Source organism: Rhea pennata, chromosome 2, assembly GCF_028389875.1.
Source record: "Rhea pennata isolate bPtePen1 chromosome 2, bPtePen1.pri, whole genome shotgun sequence".
Taxonomy (NCBI): Eukaryota; Metazoa; Chordata; class Aves; order Rheiformes; family Rheidae; genus Rhea; species Rhea pennata.
In genome coordinates this window covers 90,688,313-90,706,664 of record NC_084664.1, presented here as the reverse complement: position 1 = coordinate 90,706,664, position 18,352 = coordinate 90,688,313, and the positions used below count along the sequence as shown (strand labels likewise).

At 40.5% G+C, this 18,352-nt stretch overlaps 1 protein-coding gene and 1 long non-coding RNA gene across 2 annotated transcripts; one reads left to right on the top strand and one right to left on the bottom strand.

Annotated features, from left to right (window-relative positions):
* Positions 1-1,228: 1,228 nt before the first annotated feature.
* On the bottom strand, positions 1,229-5,827 carry LOC134137206 (uncharacterized). The gene is made up of 3 exons (XR_009957640.1): positions 5,487-5,827; positions 4,450-4,638; positions 1,229-1,584 (listed from the first exon to the last, which is right to left on the bottom strand). It is a non-coding gene; the product is annotated as an uncharacterized LOC134137206 (long non-coding RNA).
* Positions 5,828-5,981: 154 nt separating this feature from the next.
* On the top strand, positions 5,982-18,256 carry MRS2 (magnesium transporter MRS2). The gene is made up of 11 exons (XM_062568514.1): positions 5,982-6,171; positions 6,460-6,533; positions 7,426-7,462; positions 8,086-8,198; positions 8,658-8,831; positions 9,499-9,629; positions 10,264-10,380; positions 13,052-13,204; positions 14,245-14,362; positions 15,161-15,274; positions 16,339-18,256. Exons 1-11 carry the CDS (start codon positions 5,982-5,984, stop codon positions 16,447-16,449), a joined length of 1,332 nt encoding a protein of 443 aa, XP_062424498.1. The 3' UTR covers positions 16,450-18,256.
* Positions 18,257-18,352: the final 96 nt, after the last annotated feature.

The window sequence follows — 18,352 nt, the reverse complement described above, 5'->3', positions numbered from 1 at the left end:
AACAGATGAGTTTTTCATGTGTCTGAGCAAATTCTGATTAACGAATAAGTTTTATTCTACTTGAAAAAACTTCAGCTATGCTTGGGACATGACTTTCAGCTATGCTTTCTAATGCTGTCTGCTTTGCTCTGTCCAGAAAACTACATAATGAAATACAAAGACTTTGACTCCACTGGACCTTTGCCACACCTTGAATAAAAGGAGCCTTAAAACCTCACAGAAAAATGAACAGAAAATGCATTGAAGTCAAACTGAATTTCTTTAACAGGCTATTTCCCCCACTGATTGTTGTATGACCAAAACTGCTCTAAATGTTCCTACTTGGAACTGTTATGTGTATGGTAATCATCATTTTTCTAAATTGATTTCAACACGTCATGGCAGGATTTTTTCTTTCCTTTTATCTTACCTCCTGTGGTGGGAAAATCACCCCCCCTGCTGCAAGTTACAACAGGGCAGTTAACCATTACAAAAAGAGCAATTTCAGGGTGAGTGAAGTCAAATATGCTATTGTTATTGGTTAACAGTTGAATTTCTCTACTTGCTGCTGCTCTTGTTCTAATTAATAAAGGAGACAAACAAGCGTTTTACCGTCATCCTGTTCAGTACTATCTAACATTGATCTTTTGCACCCTGCAAGAAAAATTTGTATTAAAAATATGCTTATGTGTAAAAAAAGCGCTGATGACCTTCATATTACTTTATGGTCAAGTAGTGATATATCAACTATCTGCTGGTTTTTGCCAGATTCTACCACCATTGTTGATCTTAGGCCTAATTTGCAGTAATGCAACATCCGTTTACAATGGTCTGGCACAATAAAAGGAATTTAACAAGAACATAAACTCCCCTTCAGGGGGCTGCTCTATCTGGCACAAAGCTGAGAATAGGGTGACCTAACTTCTTCAGTCAGCTTACATTAAGACAAGACACCCCAAAGCTCTGAGTATGGGTAAAGGAAGATTTCCCATAACTTGCAGACAGAAAAGACCTGTGAGGTTGCTGGTTGCTTTCTGGACTCCCTTGACAAGCACTGATACTGAAGCAGAATGGCAACAGGCTAGAGATGCTTCAGAGATTCAAGGAGAATCAGGAGACTCAGGACACTTATGGCTATCTACACTTTTTTTTTCTTTTTCCTTTTTTTTTTTTTTTTTTACACTGCACACTGTAAGTATGTGACTTTGTAACTCATGTAATTTAAAGGCAATTATTTTTTAGGGTGCCATAGAATTAAACCATTGAATATTTATTTGCTCATGCACCCATTTTGTCACTTGTGCTACTTCAAAGTATTGTTAGTCTTCACGTATGATTACACTAGTTACAATCACTTCTCTGAATAGCAATAAAATACCCCTTAAATGGTGCCCAGGCATTGCTAGCCTTAGAACAGTCAAGCGCTGGTGGGCAAAATCTTTCTCCAAAACTGCAAGTGCATTCTAAATCCTTCTAAGAGTTGCAATACAGAATTTCACCCACAGTCTCTGCGTACTCGGCAGTCAGCCTCCTTGTGTAGCAGACTGGACAGGCATGTCGCTAAAGCATACTGTGCTACATTTAATTTCATCTCCATGTGGACTCCTGAAACAAAAAAAAAATGAAGACAGTGTAAAAGCCTCAGTTTAATCCTTATGCAGCTAACAGCTGTGCCTCTGAAGACTTCATCCTTCAAATTTAGCTAGTCACATTTCTGCCCTCTTAGCTTTACCTGTGCTGCAGTGAAATTTCATTATTTTCTTACTCTTAAAGCAGCACCTTCAAATTTATCCCCTGAAAAGCAACTCTGACTGCTCAGCTTCTTTCAGAGCCCATCATTTCACATCAACTTTTTCAGAAAAAAAGTATTATTTAATATCAGCAATAGGAACAAAAACAGAGTGCTTCCAATACATTATAAAGTCAACATGTCTTATGTCTTTAGTATTAGTGTTCTCTGAAAGCTAAGAAAAGCTCAAAGACGTCAGCCCTTTACATCAGGGCCTTCACCTGTGGGAACCAACTCTTTCAGGCAACTGCTGCTACTTTCCCAGCCCTTCCAGGGCTTGCCATTTAATCCCTGCTATTGTTTCATTTCCAAGCAGTCTCCTAGCACATTCCAAACTCTAACAAGCCAAGCTGGTGAGCTTACTGATATGACTAAAGTAAACGCATAGAAACACATAATCTCTTTTTGATTCAGTAATGTCAGACCTCTCATCCTTCTCAAGAGGTTAATACACCAGACCATGTGAGTCAGGTCATGTGTCAGGATCAGGTGATGGACCTGAGGTCATGTCACCAGCACAGGTGGACGCATGGGAGTAAAGAGCTGTAGGACATGGACAAACCTTCAGAAAGGTTTCCTTTTTCTGCAGCACAGTGCCATATGATTTCTGCCTTTCCAGGGCCAGGAAGGACTTTGCAGCTTGTTGAAGGGGTATGGGAGGGCAAGAGTCAGTGATAGAAAAACATAAGGTTGTGAAGACAGGAACATGTCCTACTCCTGAAGAAATTAACTGACCAACAGGATGTACAGAAAGGGTAAGGATAAACATAGAGCATGAATTTCAGTTTGTTTGGTTGCACACAATGCTGAAATTCATACCTAATAATTAAACTTCTGTGCAGCCTATCTAAAAATCAGACTGAGCAATAGCAGCCACTTTATTTCTAGCTGTGATTCTGGGGTAATTGGACTGTCTGCATTGTCTGCAATATTTATATTATATATAATGCATATAATGTGGGCTGGTTCAACTCCCAAATGCAGTAACTGGAAGAAATAAAATGCTAGTTCAATTATAAATTTTAAAACCTATGTCAGAGCAATTTCACCTTCTTACGCAATTTCCAGACCAAAAATTCCTTGGAATATTTTTGCTAAAAAAAATAATTAAAACATTGCAGTTTCAGCTGTACTTGTTGGTGATGGGTCTCTTCAAACACCATTAGTACTCCTGAAACAGCTGAGATAATGACACAGGGAAAGACTTTGGCAAAAGCTTACAAAATGAAATGATGCTGTATGCAGAAACAAATTCCACGTGGTCAGCTTTAGCAGGAAAAGAAGTGAAAAAGATCTTTCATCTAGTCTTGTACAAACTCATGAAAGTGAAGCCATCTACTCTAGGCAATGATTTCTCAGTGTGTTACTGTAGTTACCTTTGATCAAGGCATCTTAAATTACTAGCTGAATGTTCTTGATTCTTTCACGTAAAAGGAATTATATTAAATATGAGTATTATGTATTTTTAATTTTCCGTGGAGTCTTTTCTTTCTATCTCTGTGCTAGTTTTTTTATTCAGCTACACTCATCCACTAGACACCAATCTACTGTCTATAAGCAAACTTATTTTCGATAGTTAATCTGTTTTCTCTTTTAACATGAAGAAAATGGGGCTCTTGCAAGCATTTCCTTTAAAAGAAACAGATAATAGGTTCAGATGCATCTTTGTTGATAAACAGGATTGATTAAATGCATAAATCCTGTTTTCCTTTATCATCAAACAAATCATACAATGGGAGATAATTTTGTTGACAGTTCTGTATCTCCTTCTGCCATAATTTTACCTGTAATTTCTCTCAGTTTTCTTTTCAGTATAGAAATTTAGGGATTTCTCTGACAATACCTGTGGTTCCCTTCTCTTTGAGTTTTTTCTTTTATGTCTGTGTTTATTTGGTGTGTGTGCTCTTTCTCTTCCACCTATCCCAGCTGCAATCAGATCAATCCCTCACCTCTGCACTGACATTCAGATGCTAGTGGAAATAGCTATTCACATAATTCAGCCTCACCAATGACCTGTTTTGGGTGGCAATTTAATTACTAAACAAAGCTGTGCAGGATCTGCCCCTTCATATTGGCTGAATGGAAAATAGCCATCATCTCTATTTGTATTGTCAAGTTTGGGGTTTTTTATTGTTATTTTCACCAAACAAAGGAGTCTGACCCATCATTTTTGGGGTCTACCATACTGCTCCCAAAGCTTAGTATTGCAGGAGATACAGGATACATGAGAAGGGAATACAACAGCAGCAACAAGCAGCTCGTTGCATTTAGAGCTGTAATGAATAGATGACAGTTCTAGATCTCTCTAGATCTCTTGTCTGCAGCAGTACTAAATCAGAAAATATATCTATGCTTCATAACCAGCTGTAGGCCAATTCACCTCAATGTCTAGTCTTCACCTCTGAAGATCTAGGTAATATTTGGCTATTGTCTACTATTCCAGACAATCAGAACTTTAACTGTGTAGGGTACCAATATTAGTATGATGGCCTCTCCTATCATACATAGGAAAATTTGCATCAATATATATTTGGTGTGAAATCATGGCATCTTACTTCCAACATTTCTATTGTATAAGCAACCAGGATAACAGATGGATAAAGGAAAACATACAGATCAGCCCAGTATCTTTTTTCCCTTTTTTACTTATGAGTCTGAAACATTGTATGGGAATGACTTACTGCAAATTTATTCAATGTAGATTTCTGGTAGATATTCTTCAGATGCTTCCGTAACTTTTGCCTTCTAAACATACAAAACTGATGTAAGTTGCAGCTAGTTGCCAGCAATAGTGCATGCTAGTTTCCAGTTCTCTTGCATTATTTTCTGTGCTGTCTGGTGTTTCCACATTTTGTCTTGTTTAAGTATCCCTAATATCCAAGAGTATTAAATTAGTCTTGCACATACTGCCACCTGCTGTGATTAACCAAAACTAAAGCTAAAATACAATAATTTCAGTAGACTTCACCTTTTTTTAATCAAGCAAAAAGTGGGTCAACATTTGCACCTCAGGCATGCTCATCCTAAAATTGAAAAACTAAATACTGTATATAAGTACTAAGAAACTTTTTTCTGTGACCTCCTTCTAAGTCATTTATCCTTTGGCAAAGTGCATATAAACCAACCTTCTGTTTCCACACAGCTAAATCCACTCTGAATACTTATGTATCTATACATACATACACATGCACAAACTTGCAGAAAATGTGGCGAAATCAAGACTCGTAGGGAAAAAAAAAGGCACCAATGTCTGCTCCTTTAGCTTAGAGTAGGGCAGCCAAGAGCAGAATTCACCCCCAGCTCCCTTGTTTTGGGAAGCTCAGCCCCACGTTCAGGTCACCGGTTAGATTTATGCACTCTTCTTAGGGCAGCCATGCTGTACAAACCATTTCATCAGCAGCTCAATGACTTTCTCTTTTGCTTCCGTTTTCTCACGGAATAGTCAAGAGCTCACGAACTCCATTTTGTTAACGTACCTTGCTGCACTGTTTTGAACCCAAGCTTTACCTTCACCCTGATTTATAAGATTTGACAGAACCCAGCACAGACAAGGAGATTCCTATTATTTGCATTAACCTTTTGTGCACAAAAGCTGCAGTTTAAAGATAATATATAATGGCAGAGGCAGGTATGCTACTAATTAAGTCTCAGCCCAGCAGCTCGTTCCTCTGTTTCAGATAGGCAAGTGAGGCATAAAACATTAATTTAAATGTATGACCTTTGCTCAGGGCAGAATGGTCCTATACTGGGTGCAGATTAAGAACTTCTTGTGCCATCGTGAAGACTTCATGCTCCCGGTCCAAATCCTGCCAGGAACTTTGCTCACTAAGTCTGCGAAGCAGCACTCGCAGGGCTGGGCCCAGGTGACCCGTTTTTCAGTTCTTTGGAAAGGGACTGTCTCTCTGCTTCCCTTCTCCTCCTGCCCCCGGGGAAAAAAGGGAAGGGAGAGGAAAGTATTTTAGACGTAAAATCTTAGCCGAGCGGGCAGATCCGGCGCGGCACGGCTGGCAGCCAGGAGACGCGCAGCTCCCGCGGATCGCTGCCCCAGCACCGCCAGCTCCACGGCAGCGCAGCGCCTGGCCCAGCCCGGCGCCGCTCCGCGGCTGCGCGCGGGACGGTTCGTTCCCGCCTCCTCCCACCCCCCGCGGCGGCCGCCGCGCCTGCGCGCTGGGAGCGGCGCCGGGCCGAGGCGCTGCGCGAGGCGTGCGCGCCCATGCTGTGGGCTGCGCTGCTCCCGCGCGCCCTGGGCCGCTGCTGCCGGCGCCGCTGCTGCGCGCCCGGCGCCTGCTGGGCGGGCGGCGCCGGGGGCCGCCCGCGGGCCGTCCTGGGGCGGCCGCCGGGCGGGGGCCGGCCCGCGGGGCCGCCGCCGCTGCTGCTGTGCGCCCGGGGGCTGCGCTGGGCGGGTGAGCGGCGGCGCCGGGGCGGGAGCGAGCGAGCGGCCGGCGCGGTGGGAGCCGGGGTGCTGCGCTCCCGCGTGACGCAGCAACGGCCGCGCTTCGGCTCTGCGCGGGGAGTGCGCGTGTGCGGGCCGGGGGGGTGGTAACCGCTAACGGCGGCTGAGTAACGGTTGAGGCTTTCCAGTTCGCACGAAAAAAGCCTTAATTCGGTCGAGTTAAGGCTTACAGGCGGCCGCCGCGTAGCTTGAGGGGCAGCGCGGCGCGCCGGCAGTGCAGCTGTCTGTCTCCCCTCAGGAGGGCTCCACCAGCATGCCGCGGCAGAGGCCTCCCAAGCCACCTTAGCCAGCGTGTCTCCTGTCTTTGCCGTGGTGAGTACCTTCGCGCCAGCTGACAGGGCTCTCTCACAACCGTTCTACCTGAAGTAATCATAGAGTCAGACTGATGCTTCTCCCCAGTGGCATCCTTACTACTACATTACTGTTCCAAGATATCCTAACTTGAGGATCTCTTATGGTATATAGAGATCATCAAGATGCTTTTCTAAAACAAAGCATAATAAAGTTCTGGAAGTATTCTTGATACAATTGTGAAGGCAGGTAAACTCCTGAAGTGCTTCCATTAGAAGTTCTCTTGTTAAACTTGTACTCAATACCTTATTATATTGTGTGCCATGGTATTTGCAGTTCTAAGCAACAGATATTTGGGGAAAATGAGTTGTTTTCCTCATTAAAATGAGCCTGGAAGTGATCTGCAAACTGCTTGATTGATGAGATTAGCGTATATGAAGGAAGGGGTAAGGCCTCCTTGTTGACCATAGACATTCTACAGCAGGATCCATGCGACTAGAAAGTTGTGACCACGTAACTCATGGCTCTACTCTGTTTTGCTTAGATGGTTGCTTTTAAAGCTGGTAGCTTGGAATTGTTACATGGCAAAAAAATAAAAATATAAAAAAAATATGCCAAAGCAAGTTTAATGCTCTGCAAATCTCTTTCTTCCCAAAGGTTGTATGAGCAATGTCATGCAAAGAAACAACATCAGTTTTGGTTAGTGTATGCATGGGCATAGTGAAATATATAGTGAATCCATGCGTAGTTTGTATTAGCTATGATAAACTGAAGGTATAAAAGTTGCTTTTTCTTCATATGGATATTTTATTTATTTGCCACTTGTCTTCTAGGCAAGTGAGTGGAATTTTACATGTTTTTTAAAATCTTCCTGTAGTTATGTGAAAAAGTTATGTTTTTTTCTCTTCTTTAGATGAAGTTTGACAAAGAAGGAAATACTAGCTATTTTGGTGAGTAGAAGTTTAGCAGTTGAGGGTGGGTTTTTTTCTTTTTTTCTTTTTTTTTTTTTTTTTATCTTGCCCAATATAGAAAAGCCCAGTTGGGAATCTGCCTTGGAGAGCAATTTGTTTATACTGCTTCATTGTATTTATTAATTTGGGATGTTGCAATATTTTTTCCATTTTGTTATCTTCTATGGATTTTCTTAACGTCTTTATCATTGCAATATTTGTATACTTTTAAGTAACGCATTGAAAATTATGAATACCATCTATCACATGAAGATTACATATACTTTTCTCTTTCCTTTTTTGACCATGCTACTTTCCTTTCCTGGTATATCACTGCAGAATTACCTGTGCTGTCTCAAACCAGCCACCTGGCCTCTGATGTGAAATTAATTGTTACAGCCAACTCTTTTGCTTATAACTAGAATTTTTCTCTTTTATTCAAGATATAACCTTTAAAATTACGAAAAGATAATTACACTGAGGAATCAATGGGAGCAAAACTGTTGGAAAAGATAGGGTTTTTCTTTTTTCCTTTTGTGAGACTAAGTAACAAATTAAAATGCAATTTCAAAACACACATGCTTTTCCCAAACTATTTTCAACTAAAAACATTTCCATGATAGAAAAGAAGAAAACAGAGTTGTACCAGGAATTGGGTCTTCAAGCTCGAGATCTAAGATTTCAACACTTGATGAGCATTACAACTAGGAACAACAGGATCATCATGAGAATGGAGGTAATAGTTTCGCAATAACCTGATGTAAACTTAAACCACGTCTTATCCATGCATGTACATTTTCTTGTGTGGTTCTTTAAATACCAGCTTTTTGTGATCTGTAATTTTATGTGAATTTGTCTTTGAAGCTTTTTACCTAGCAATCAGAGAGATGGATTTACCAGAATATATATTAATGAGCATTTTGCTAACTGAACATACAGGAAATATTACTGACACTATAAAAATAAAGGCTTTTAAGGAGCCTCTTCGTGATCATACACAAGCTAGTACAGCACTGCATCTGAATAATTTGCGATGCACTGGGAGTTAGCATGAGATTTTGTTATTTTCCTTGCTGAAAAAATGTGAAAAGTATCTTTAGCAAAGCCGAAATTCTCAAATGCATTGTATAAATGTGAGAAGACAGAAATCTTCAGAGTTTTTGTTGCACTCCTACATGCAAACTGTCTCTTTCAGTTCTTGAAGGCTGTCATAACACCAGAGTTTCTTCTGATACTAGATTATCGTAATTTAAATCTGGAACATTGGCTCTTCAATGAACTAGCATCTCAACTAGCTGGGGAAGGTCAACTAGTTACATATTCCTTGCCCTTTGAATTTCAAGCCATAGAAGCAATTCTGCAGTACTGGGTGAGCTATCTGGTTTTTAAATAAGGGGGGTTTTGTTTTAAGTTGTTGACAGTATGATTTTCTTCTCATGTTAGTATTTATGCATGTGTGTCTATATTCCAGATTTATTTAAGGAGCTTTTTGAGGAATTTGGCTTTCTTTGGTTTATTCTTATGGTTTTGTGTGTGTGTGTTTGCATTCCCTCCACGAAAAAGTGCTACTTGGAAAGATTATTATCGGAACAACTTTAGTAAGAATATGATGGCTTCACCATCATTTGGAGAATTTAAAATAAAATCAAGGTATTTTTGTAAAGATGTGTTATAGCTGACAAAAGATACGCAGAAGCGCAGAGGTTTTCTATGTCTTAGGCAGGAATCAGATAAAAGCTCTAACTCTGCTTAAAAATCCATGCTTACTAATACAAAATTTTTAGATGAATAGGCTCTGTGAGCCGTATCTGTTTGTCATCAGGTTTCAGTTCAAATCATTTTTATGAAATACTACTTTTTGCACTGGCTTTATCTTTTAAGTGGTATCTATATAGCAGGCACTTCCAGTGCATTGGAAAGTAGATTGCGTTAACTGCCCATTACTGTGAATTCTATGTTCAGAGATAGGAGTCAATTCCCCAAGCCGTTCTGAAGGGATTGCTTTAATTCTTATGGAGGATCATGTTGTTATCTAGATCAGCAAACTGCAGGGGAGACTTAACACTTTGCAGCCTCAGATCCTTGAGACTCTGGAAGCTCTAGTGGACCCCAAGCTTTTGTCTGTGGATAGGAGTAAACTACACATTCTCCTGCAAAATGGCAAGAGGTAAATAAGAATAAGCTATGAAGAGAATAGAAGATGACCATAGAAAATTATATGCAATTAAATGTTAGAAAATGGTATCTAATATGAATTTCTTAGAATACTGTAATGCTGGATTCAGGAGGTCCCTGGTTCATATCTGGGTGCCCCCTTCTGTGTCTGTGGATTGTGCATCTTGTAAATGGAAAAATCCATGAAATACCTGGTGATATGGGGAAAAAAAAACTAGAAAAAGGGAATCTATTCTGAGCTGTGAGAAATAGTCAAACACCTTGAATAGCATCTAGAAGAACAAAATAGCATCTAATAGAGGAAAATAGCATCACTAAAAGTGTTCAATGTAATATAAAGCGAGGTTAGCTATTGGATCTGTTCTTTAATCAGTAGTACTAATGCATTAGTACCTACATGTGTTAGGCTTTTCAGTACATGTCTGCGGACTGCCAGACAGTCACTGCTGCATGTGTGGCCTGTAGAGAGGTTTTTTTTTGTTTTTTTTTTTTTGAGGAATGTTTAGAACCCTCCAAAGACTCTTGGTGACTTATTTTGGCAGGGGTTCTGGCAAACTCATTTTAAGATTAGCTTTGTGCACAGGTGCCGTTGGGATTACTTGACCTTTTGCTTGTTCTTTCTTCAGCTTATCAGAATTGGAAACAGATCTTAAAGTTTTCAAAGAAACAATTCTGGAGATCTTAGATGAAGAAGAATTAATAGAAGAGCTCTGTCTAACTAAATGGACTGATCCACGAGTATTGTATGTATATTATGAAAACACAGAATTCTTTAAGTACATTTGTCCATGGACAGCATGAATACTAAATGGGATGTTCCTCTCCAAAAAAGTAGAAAGAAAAAAAAATATTTTAAAGCACTAATGCTTTGCCGCTTCAGAAATGGTTGCATCCATCATTCTGGAGTGGGGCAACAGTAGCACTGTTCCTATTGCAGTTTCAAACAGCATAGCAGGCCATCTTGTCCTCTAGTATGCAATGGGATGGAAGCAGGATTGTAGGAGGAGAAAAGGCAGAAAAAAGAAGAAAAAGCACACTTATTCAGGGAGAATTTTCTTGCTTCTCAAATGAACAAAAAAATGGTTTATAAAACTTGTTTAAAATAGGTCAAACACCACACTTCATTTCTCAGAAGTGTTCTGCACCCTTGCTCCTGTTTATTTGTTCAGCAGCAGAACTTGTAGGAGAGGGGGCTCAGAGCAGTCTTGATGAAACTATTTGAGTGTAAGTGTGTCTAGAGAGCAACAGTTCAGGAGAAGTGCATGTGCAAAAATAGTCCTGTCTCATCCTCTCAAGTTCAAATGAGGGATCACACGCAGCAGCAGCACTGGTTTAACAAAACTAAAAATCTAAAAATAACATGTATCAGATCCTGATACATTCTGGGACTGAACTATATTTAAATCTTCAGTGTAAATCTTAAAGCAGAGTGAATGCTCGTTTTCAGGTCCTTTATGAAGCTACTGAGTGATACCTGTGCCCAAACATACTGTAGTTGAATATTAATATTCACATAGTAGCCTGTGAATATTGTGAATTGTGAAGTCATGAAATAGTTTCCTGCCCTGAAGAGCTTAGTCTTAAGTGTGCAGCAGCAACCTGGTATTTCAGAAGCAGGACGCTGTGCATTTATAATGCATAAGCTGGAGCAGTATCAGGATAGCTCTGAATTCCAGGCTGCTTTTGAGCCAGCAGCTGGCCTTTGTCCTGCCTTCTGCTAGCAGTCTTCCTTTGGACTTAATACAGGCTGCCAGCAAATCCCTTCTGCCCTCATTGTAGACAATGTGTAGGAAAGATCTGGGAAAGACACTGGTCACCTTCATACTACCATGCAAGGAGAGACCTGACGTCATTCCTTCTTTCCTACATCACCACTGCACAAGAGTAGGAAAGGTGGCTAAAGGTTATGTAAAAAGTGCTGGAGCCACGGTACAGAGAGATGTGAGGCAGTCCATGCAGGAGGCACACTAGGAAATACTAGCCATGGAGGTGCAATTGAAGGTTGGTAGTGTGTGTACACAGCTCTTCTGGCCCCATGATTGATACAGATAGTGTGTGGTACTTAATAAACTTAAGTCTATGTGAAAAGGTGTGAAGAACCCAAGTAGGAGACACACATTGGTGACATTAGAATACCTGCAGCAAGAATGGCAACCTGAGCCCAGAAAAACTAGATGATGCAAACATACCTTTCTGTGGAGAGACAGCAGAATGTCAAAGACTCATGAGACTGATGGAGGCTAATTAATGAAAGCAGATGAGATGGCAGTTATTTCTAAGTCATTATGCCTGTCATTTCCCTTTCTGCAGCCATAGGGAGCCAGTGCAAAGGCACTCACCAACTAGGATCTTGAGCTGAATCCTTAATACAGAGCTCAAAAGCTCCCAAATTCACAGTTCCTTTAATCTGCATGCAGTAAAAACCTCTAGGTCTGAACAACTTCTAGGTTTTGAAGTTGGCCGGGCTAACTCAAAGATTCTGCCCCATAGCAGGGAAACTCTGTCTCTGGGGAGCTTGGGTGGGTTGATTCTTAAGACATATCACTAATTTTCTTGGAAATCTATTTCAGAGAGTTTCTTTAATAGTTAGCAATGCCAGGAAGAGATTCTGTGTAAAGTTTTGTCTCCCTAGAGAAAGGAGATCATACCACAGAAGAAAAAAGAATGTTCCTGGCTTTGCTGCTAGTTTTTGAGCTCTCGTGGATCTTGGCTACCTCAGCTTTTGTCTGCGCAGCAGTCTAGTATAACACCAGAAACTTCTATGCCTCTTCTAGAGAAGGCTACTGTTCAGTCATTCTGGACCATGCAGTAAGAAGAAAGTCTCTCAGACTGTACTTAGGGCAGCATCTTCCATCTAACACTTGCTCTCAGGCTGTTTCATGCTCCCAGAATGTTTTGTAGTAGTTACTGCGTAGAGCTGAAATGCCTTATAACTAAATTATTTTATTACATATCTACAACACAGACCTCACTATGTTCTTGTTTGTGTTGAGTTTTGTTACATTCTACTCATGAGGTTTCTGACTGCACCATTACCAGCAGCCACCACTTGAGGGCATCGAGGCTCCTTTCAAGAATGTGAGCACTTAGGTTTTGTAATACCTGAAGAACTTTGATTTGTGGTATTGTGCATGTCTTAAGCATATCAAATCCTAACTGCTGTAATCAAAATAACCGACTACCTGTGCTGGTCAACTGGTCAAAAAAAAGGGGGGGAAAATAGGCCTTTTATTTTATACCCCTGGTATTGATGGAGGTTTCATACACAAAAGAGTGTGTTTTGAGGTCTAGTGTTAGGCAACACTTCTACTTGCTGTTCCCAGCAGCTCCTTTATGGACCTTGTCTTAACATGTATGTAATACACTTGTGTATAATGTGTACCTAAGTAGAAAAATATAAATTGTTGGTTACAGTGAGGAGAGCACATCTGGGATTGACCATGCAGAGGAAATGGAGCTGCTGCTGGAGAACTATTACAGACAAGCAGAAGATCTTGCAAATGAAGCTCGTGAACTCAGGGTATTGATTGATGACTCAGAAAGCATAATCTTTATCAACCTGGACAGGTTAGTTATCTGTTGAAATGCTAAAAGCTGAGCAGAATTTAATGCTTCCTGTTCTTTTCAAATCACTGCCTGGAAGGAAGGTGGGGGAATGCCATCTTTGTGAGGGTTTCAGTTGACTTGCGTTGTGCTTTTGTCATCAGGGAACTGGATAAAACAAAGCAACAAAACACCCTTATTAAGAAGCAGAAGGAACAAGGCTTTTCCTAGATCCCTCTAGGAGGCTACTTGCTAAAGGAAATGGCTCAAATTTAGAGGGGAAATAACTTACTTAGGAAAATTTGCTCCTAATTTATCAAAATTGAAACTCTGAAGTAAGAGTTTGGCTAAGATGCTTTGCATACACATTACATTATAACGCTGTGCAGTGGAACAAGATTACATTTTGGAACAAAGATTTTTTGTGCGCTATCATTTCCAGTACTAATCTGCTTTAATACTGAAAAATAACTTGCATTTGCAAGCACATGCCGCTCTCCCTGTGAGGCCACTGTTTAATATTCTTTCTCCTCTTTACTGGGGAGTTACCTGTAGAAGCAATTGGCAGATGCTGCATCAGGAAACCACAAAATACCTTTCTGGGAAGAATTGAATGTGGAGTTCTCCAAAACAGGCTGAAGTTTGTAGTCTGCAGCACTTACGGACTCTGCTTCTTTGTAAGTACATTTGCAAGGTAACAGTAAATTTTTGTTGTTTGTGAATACTGACATACAAATGCCAGCCAGTTAGTGGTGAGAACACACATTTCCATGAATGTTTACTGTTACTCTGTGCATATACCTCCAAGAAGTGAGAGATACCAGAAAGTCTGCTGGCCGTTAAGCAGAGCCTGCTGCCTTAGAGGTATCTTGATGCAGCAGTTTCAAAAATGAAAGCCTCTTTATATTGTTTTTTTTCTGTACTTCTGTTACCATGCTGCGTTATTCCAGAATGACCTGCGCTTTATTTCATGGTTCTGTTTTAGTGCATGCTGTGTGGAATTTGAGACTTAGGCAGCAGACAGATGTTTGGATTCCTCTTACAAATGTTTTTCCCTTCTTTAGCCACCGTAATGTGATGATGAGACTGAACTTGCAGCTGACTATGGGGACTTTCTCTCTTTCCCTCTTCGGATTGATAGGAGTTGCATTTGGTATGAACTTGGAGTCATCTCTTGAAGAAGTAAGGAATTAGTGCTGCTTTTACCAGTGACATAAAACATCGGTCCTGCTCTTACAGTGCATTTTGCGTTCATTATAACTCCATTCTTTCTAGAGGCAGAGCTCCAGATTTTTATTGGTGTGTGGAGTAGGATAATTCAGTCCAGATTCAATTCAGATTCAAGCATTAGTGCAATCACTTTCTTTTGTACCAGATTACTATATGGCTAATTACATAATACTGCAGGCTTCTTTTGTGTATGTAATGCCCCATGAGAGGAAATAGTAAAGACAGAACTGTGGCTGAATAAGGAGGACAAAGCAGTGTTCAGAGTTCTTTAATGACCATCTGCAATTCTGAAAAGCCCAGCTCTGTCTTTCCGATACAAAGTTTTAAAGCAAGCAGCCAGGGTGTTCCAAACACACCAGAGAAACTAACATTCTACTGTTAATTGTGTGATTTTAACTAGACTGGTGGGAGGCATTTACAATTATACACGCTACCTTAAAAAAGCAAGACTTCTTCCTTTCCTTATCCGTTAAGTAGAAAGGTTGAATTTCTAGAGTGCTGACAAAAGAAAACTGCATGGGACAGAAACGGAATATGTTGAGGTGATTCCTAAGCAAGATACTTTGCTATGGAATAGCCCTTTCTCCCTGGTTGAACTTGGCTGTTAATTGTAGAGTGTGTGCCAACCCCCCCTCATAAAGGAGAATACTGCTGGCGAGTGAAAGGAAACAAGGATGGGTCACAGAGTTTTTTGATGGTACCTTTTCTAGGAGAGAATTGCATGACTAATTGGAGGCATCCTGTTGATAGGACCCCAGAATATTTTGGCTAGTGACTGGGATTATGTTCCTGGGAAGCGGTCTGATATGGCGGCGCTTGCTTTCCTTCCTTGGGCGGCACCTGGAACCTTCACTACCTCCTCACGTACGTCTACCTGGTTAAGATTTTGGTTTTGGTGTCTGTACAATTCATCTCTAATGCAGGAAAATAGCAGCCATGGAGAAATGAGCCACAGAGCGTGGGGGAACTCTGCTGAAATCCCCGTTTGTTGACATGGCAGAGTAGAAGATTCTCCCTATTTGGATTCAGTGAGGTGGGGAGCTCAAGCTGGCAAAGATGTACTTGAGCTATAAGATAGTACTTGCTCTTGCTAGAAGCAGGGAATGCTTTCAGACATGCCCTATTTTCTTTCTTCCGGCAGCCCAAAGGAAGCTTGCTTTCTCAGCTGCTGTAGCAGTCTGTTGATAGGGATGTCATAGGATCCTGCCCTCTTGCTCCCACCCATGTACTAACTGTGGGTCGTAGTCCCTTCCAGATGAAAGAAAAGGTAGAGGGTAAAGGAGGATAAGGATGGGGACTAGCTGCAACATCTCGTGCTGGAGAATGTTGTGGTTATGCCCTTACTCCTAATCAGAAGATTACAGTAGCTCTTCATGTGCACACCAGCCTTCTTTGGCCCTAATGCTGATGGCATTATAAAGCTGTAAAAAAAACTTCCAAGAAGACTTATCTTCAGATAGCAGGAGTTTGTATGGAGTCGTTTTCCCTCATTCACTACCCTTTCCCACCAAAGTTTATAGGAGTGTACTGGCTGGCTTGCCTGCACTCTGTAATAGTTACAGAACTATCAAAAGGTTAAGTTATTTCAAATTTCCAAAGTAAGAAAGAGGCTCAAATTCCCATTGTTCTATCCCCTACCTTACCACTTAGAGGCAGCAAGAAGTAATTAGTTGTTGCCCACTACTGCTACAATTTAGTGGATTATACTTAACATGTCACTCAAGAAAAACTCTAGCAAATACTGACTTGCTTGGAAAAAGCTACTGAAAGGGACAGGAAGAAGTCAGAGACAGCCTCCTGTAAAAGGAGGAGGAGGAGTTCCTACTTTTTCTCCTTTCACAGAAAGGACCCTTGTGAAGCTTGATTTTGTTCTGCTGCACAGAGAGCAGCTTCTCACGTAATTACAAGCTATTTTGCATCTTGCCTAGGTTCCTGCAGTTTTGAAAAAGACCCAACCAGCAGCTGGAAGAGCAGAGATAAAGAGTGACCTTAAAGCAGAAACATTTGGGCTGAGCAGAAGCACAGTGACAAACCACTAGAACGGCAGGAATGGAGAGATTTTTGTTGTTACAGGGTGGACTTTGGACACTTTCCTTACCTTTGTTCTTCCCTACTGAAAACCTTGAGAATTTCTAAAATTAAATTAATATATATTTTGTGCCAAAAAGCTATGGTGAGGTTTTAATGCTCACACACAAAAGAAACATCAGGAAAAACAGTGAGAAGCCTTCCACAGTAGCCTCATGACTGTTCCATGCGTATTCCATTATATTTCTGTGTCCACACATCACACAGGTACTCATTAGGGGGCATTCTCATTTCAAGCTTTTCTATGAAACAATGGCCTGCCTTAGATATCAGCATAAAAGACAACAGATAGTCAGCATTCATCAAAGAACTTGTTTGTGTTCTGGTAATTCTGGTTATGAGCTGCAGGAGCTAAGTCAGCAATCTGACTTCAAAGAAAAATCTGCCCCTTTTTATGGATTTTTTTAAGCTCTATTTAATTGCAGAAAACATTTTCAAAGCAAAAAGCATATCTGCATCTCATGAAGCACTATCTCTAAATTACCAGTAACCAGAAATAACTAACATAATACTGCTCACCTGAGACAGGAGAAACCATAATAGTCTGAAATGTAGCTACTTACATCAGGTACTTCTTGACAATTGAAGCCCAAAATGTATCCAGTTTTAATAACCAGAAAAGCAGGCCCATTCGTATTGTACACGTGTGCTTGCCATTTGCTGCTGTTTCTATATGCATTGATATAGCTGCAGTTTAACAATTTCTTATGTTATTATAAGGACTGATTCAAACCTTGTTTTAAAAAATAATAAAACAGTTTTGGGGGGTCTCCTGAGCTGGGGTCTGCTTTCTTGCATTTTTCTTTAAAGATGAAAAGACAAGACAAATTGGATTACACTACACAAGTTGTGAGGGCCAAACTCTGCAGCTCTGGGCCTAGGAAGTGGCACCAGAGTGAGTTAATGGGTGTGGAAATCTGGTGTGAGTTCTGTGATTGTCAGAAGAAAGAAGTAATTTTTTCTTTCTTTCTTTCTTTTTCTCTCTTTTCCCTTAGGACTTGCTTACCTTTGAGAGTGTGATTCTCCACTAACCTCTCTCAGTGTAGAGAGGAAGTATGAAATATTTCCAAATCAGGTCACAGGCTTTCAAGCCTTAGGTTTTGTTTTGTTTTGTTTTGTTTTTTAAAAAAAAAACTCTCTTCAACATACAGTAGCCATACAGTAGCCCCTTAGGTGCCACCAGATAAGTCACTGCACTTAACAGGGGCTGAAAAGACAAGAATTACAGGTGTGAACATTTTGACTTGGGCCTGACAGGTAAAAATGGAAATGAAAGGATAAAGAAATCAGTATTATGCAGGTCTGTAATCTTAATATGGTTAAAATCTGTTGCATTTTATTATTGTCAAACAGTTCTTGCTTCAGATGTGATTTCAGCTATAGGTATAAAAAGCACAAGATGAGAAAATTAATGGGGTCCATAATGCTTTTCTCTTGAATTTGTAGTTGAACTCTGTTGCAGACTTTGTGCTTGCAAGTAGAGATTTAAACAACTTATAAACAGCAATCTAGGGGAAAAAAAACAATGGCTCATGTACCTTGGCTGATTAATGAGTGAAGGGACACAGGTGTTAAATGTTTTCAGCCAAGTAGCAATTGTATTAGGCCAGGACTGAAATGTGTTGGTACAGCTGTATGGGAAGCTTTCAGTGATGCTTCCCAAGCTCGCTCTTCTGTGCAGATGGAGGTTTCTGTGAACTGTATTGACTGCTTCCTGTACATAACTAACTTAAAGCACAATAAAAGCATTTAGAGAAAGACACTCGTTCTTTTCCAAAACTGCCTTTCTCTCCACAGACATATGTAAATGCTTAATGGTTTTCTAATGAACTAAAATGCATTCATGTGGAATAA

Bases quoted from the DNA above. Each gene is read 5' to 3' on its own strand.
- MRS2 (XM_062568514.1), top strand. From the start codon at position 5,982: ATGCTGTGGGCTGCGCTGCTCCCGCGCGCCCTGGGCCGCTGCTGCCGG. The intron at 9,630-10,263 runs GTAAATAAGAAT...TTCTTTCTTCAG, and splicing joins CTCCTGCAAAATGGCAAGAG to CTTATCAGAATTGGAAACAG. The intron at 10,381-13,051 runs GTATGTATATTA...TGTTGGTTACAG, and splicing joins TGGACTGATCCACGAGTATT to TGAGGAGAGCACATCTGGGA.